Raw genomic sequence first — 3,808 nt, 5'->3', positions numbered from 1 at the left:
TTCGGGTGCAGAAGCTTGTTAAAGATTTAAAGCTGATATGAAACCTCACATGAGACCAGGCTGTTTTTATGACCAGAAGCATCCCTTACAGTCAGGTTGATAAGTGGTAAATATTCACCAGCCTGAGAGCTCGCGGGATGATCACAACATCAAGTGTCCCATGAACCTATTCAAGGTGCTTGCAATGCAAAAACTTGCTCACCTACATCACCTACAATCACCTCTAGGATTCAAAGGAGGGGAATGATTTAATTTGGAATGACTCTTTATAGAGAAGCTCAGAGCTAGAACAGAGTATGGAGAACAGCACCCAACCAGTCTTTCAGGGATAAACTATAGATAGGCAAGATCTGACCTATAGCTCACTTGCTTAGTAGGGTAACTCCTGAAGTGCCACCTTGGATTTGAATCAGACAAGTTGCTGCATCCTGTTGAAATACATGAGTCAGGGCTCAGTCAAACCAGACACAGGTCATTCTCTCAGGAACCATGCAGAGAGAGAATCATCCTACCGTGCCATGTGTCATTTTTTATGGCACCATGCTATTAGCCCTTCAAAGGTCAGTTCTGAGCTAGTTGAAAGACAGGGAAAAGGAGAATAAAAATCTTGCTGCACTAAGAAACCCCTGGGATTTCCTCTACGGGCAGCAGAAACCTTGCAATGAGACAGATCTGCAAGACCTGAGACGGTGCTGGGCAGAGGGGACAGATAACCTGAGGAGCAGGGGAACACCACAACTCAGGAGGAACGTATAGCAGTGCGTGTTAAGCCCGCTGCATCTTCCAGCAGAGTTCTCTTACACACCTGGAGTTTCCACCTCCTCAGCCTGCCTTTCTGTGCAGGAGGGTAACTTGGCCCGAGTAGGTACGTCAGGATTTGACTCTTAGAATTGCCAGGCTGCCCAGGATGCAAGCCCTGTCTCAGTCTTATTTTGATACAACCCAGGCAGTTATACTTAGTATGCAAACTCAAAAAAAAATGTTATCTAGCCATCCCAAATATGCACATTCAACATTGCCATGTACTTAATTTTTTACTATAGTAGGTGACTGGTTTCACTAAAATCACTTTTTTGGAAAGAAGCGTGCTAAAAATATGTGAGAATTCTAGTGCTCATGAAAAAATACCCTCCATCCTTGGAGAATGAAATCTTTTGTCTCCAGAATTACAGCACGGACAACAGAGGTGATGACTGCACAGATTCGTCTCTGTCACCCCAACCATATGTTTAAGCCAGCCCTTCTGGGGTTGTAACCAGGTGAGGTCTAGGAAGAATCAGGTTGATTTCCTCTTGGTGTGTCTCATGTTTGACCATATCACTGAGGAACAAGACTAAGGTAACAAATCTCACAAAGTCACAGGACAGATGTCAACTGTCACTAAGTTTTGATCACTCCTATGCTGGACGTACTGGACTTGACTACTGTTACATGGTGACTCAGGCATGTCTAAGAAGTGCTGGGCTTGCCTTCAGGCCATTTATTATATGGATAGGACAATTTGTTTCTGTGGTTAGCTAAAGGAAGAACCTCCAAAAAATGAAAACAAACTGATAGGATTTTACAAAAATGTATACGAGAGTCTTTTAAATAGAATACACAGTGGTTAGATTGTATACACAAAGTTCTTAAAGTAAAAAAAACTTCACATGGACAGACATGTCAAGAGGTGGGGGGTTGATCCAGGCAGAAGTTTGTCATTAAATAAGTGCGGACAAACCAACAACTGAGGAACATCGTCAACAGCAACAACAAAATCAGCACAGCTATTAGCTGCAGATCTCCAGACTAGGCCTGCTCCGGCCCAGGCTAGCAAAGTCCAACCACAGGTTTGTGAATAAGGGTATGTACCCGCACCTTTCATTTTTAAAGATAGTGCCCATGTGTGCTGGGGGGAGCAGATCAGATAGAGTGCACAGCTGTCTCACTAGGAGCACCTGCACTGTGGTCCTGCCGGGAGTCCTCCTTTGATTCACCTCCCATCCTCTCTGCCACAGTATCTTTGTGCGAAGACAGAAATAATGAACGCGAGCAAAGCCACTGCTGACAGTCCTCAAAAGATCTTGCACTCATTCATGGAGAAGAGCTTCCGCCTGTTCTGCTTTTTGGCTTGATTGACTGCTGTCCGCACGGCGTACTCAAACACCTGCTGCACCCCTCGGTTGCTGAGGGCAGAGCACTCCAAGTAGCCTTTGGCTCGCACATCCTGGGCAAGCCGCTTCCCATCTATCGGGCTGATGCAGGAGGAACGGTAGGGCCCCGTGTCACGCTGATCAGTCTGAGTAGCCACTACCAAAACGGGGATGTGGGGCAAATGGCTGCGGATCTCACCGATCCATTTGTTCCTCAGGTTTAGAAAGGAATTGTGGTTTGCCACCGAGTAGCACATTAATACCACATCTGCCTGTTGGTATGAAAGGGGGCGAATGCCTTTGAAGGCATCGCTGCCAGATGTGTCCCAAAGACCGAGGCTAATCTGTACACCATCCATGAAGACGTCCACTCCGGTATTTTCATATACCGTGGGTCTGTAGTCATCTGGAAAAGTCTCAGAGGTGAAGCGTACCAAGAGAGATGTTTTCCCCACCGCGGAGTCTCCCACCAGGACACACTTGATTGAATCCAGCATTTTATTAATGTCCAGGGCCAAAAGCACTATCTTGACCCAGCAGAAGTGAGATGGAGAAGTGCAGTGGTCTCAGAGGCTTTCTAGATAACTTCCATTTGGCGAGAAACCTTCCAAATCTCCTTACTTCTCAAGACTTGACTGTGTCACTTGAGTTCAAAATCCCCTCTTCTCCCACACGGCTCTGTGGTGTTGTTGGTTTAAATTCTTCAGTGAGTCAAATGATGCTTCTGGAAGAGTAAAAATAAAATGTAGCATTTATAACCCACAGAGAACAGACCATTATTGATCAAGATAAAGATGCCTGGACATGCCTTTGGACAGCCATGGGGAGTACCCCACATCGAGGATGCCGAACCTTGCTGTTCCCTGTGTGTGCAACAGCTATTCACCTAAGTAACCTTCTTGCTGCTCCATGGGGGCTAACAGTCATATCACCTCTCCCATTCTCCACTGACATCAACTATTTTTTTTCCTCCAATTGTCTAAAAAGCTAATGAAATCAATTAACCTGCTTTTAGTGAGACATTTCCTGCCTCTGACTTTCACCAAGACTGACAGAATCCTGATCCCTCTTAACCGATCAGTTCAGTTCCCTTGAAAACGTACCCATGCTCTCTAGAAGTAAAGGGAAAAAAAACCCCTTCACTAACCAATTGGACTATTTAAGCAATCCTATAATGAACAGTAACACAGAACCACTTGTGACAATGAGGAAGAAAAAACTTCAGGTGCGAATTTCAAGCAAGATGAACCTTAACAGTTTTCAAAAGCAACGAAGGATTCACAGCAAAAATGTGAAAAAAAAGTTCAAAATTTTTCTCACAAATCACTTTCAACAAGCAAGAAGCACAAGCCAAAGAAGGCCACACCACCAGTGCTTGCCCCAGTCAAATAATTTCTCTTGAAGGGGATATAGCTGCCCTGACATTTACTCTGTTGTAAAACTGAACTGAGACTACCTCTTCAGAGTATGTAATTGCTTTTGAGCTCCTGCCAGCATTCAGTCAAATTTTCCTATTTTGAAAGCGTTTGCTTCTTCCCCACTAGCTGTGTGCAAGATTCACTGCTCACACAGGACGACGCACAAGATGCTATGAAAATCACTAACTGCAAAACTGAAGGCAAATTAGTTCTGCTAACAGAAGTAATTTTAAAAAAGTATCACTGCATAATTTCAAA

At 44.5% G+C, this 3,808-nt stretch overlaps 1 protein-coding gene across 1 annotated transcript; it reads right to left on the bottom strand.

The window, feature by feature from the left end:
- Window positions 1–2,053: 2,053 nt before the first annotated feature.
- On the bottom strand, window positions 2,054–2,629 carry RHOH (ras homolog family member H). The gene has a single exon (XM_074154980.1). It carries the CDS (start codon window positions 2,627–2,629, stop codon window positions 2,054–2,056), a length of 576 nt encoding a protein of 191 aa, XP_074011081.1.
- Window positions 2,630–3,808: the final 1,179 nt, after the last annotated feature.

This window comes from Numenius arquata, chromosome 10, assembly GCF_964106895.1.
Source record: "Numenius arquata chromosome 10, bNumArq3.hap1.1, whole genome shotgun sequence".
Classification (NCBI taxonomy): Eukaryota; Metazoa; Chordata; class Aves; order Charadriiformes; family Scolopacidae; genus Numenius; species Numenius arquata.
This window is presented reverse-complemented; position numbering and strand designations above follow the sequence as displayed.

What these genes read in the sequence shown, in the direction of transcription:
- RHOH (XM_074154980.1), bottom strand. Translation starts at nt 2,629, where the DNA reads ATGCTGGATTCAATCAAGTGTGTCCTGGTGGGAGACTCCGCGGTGGGG.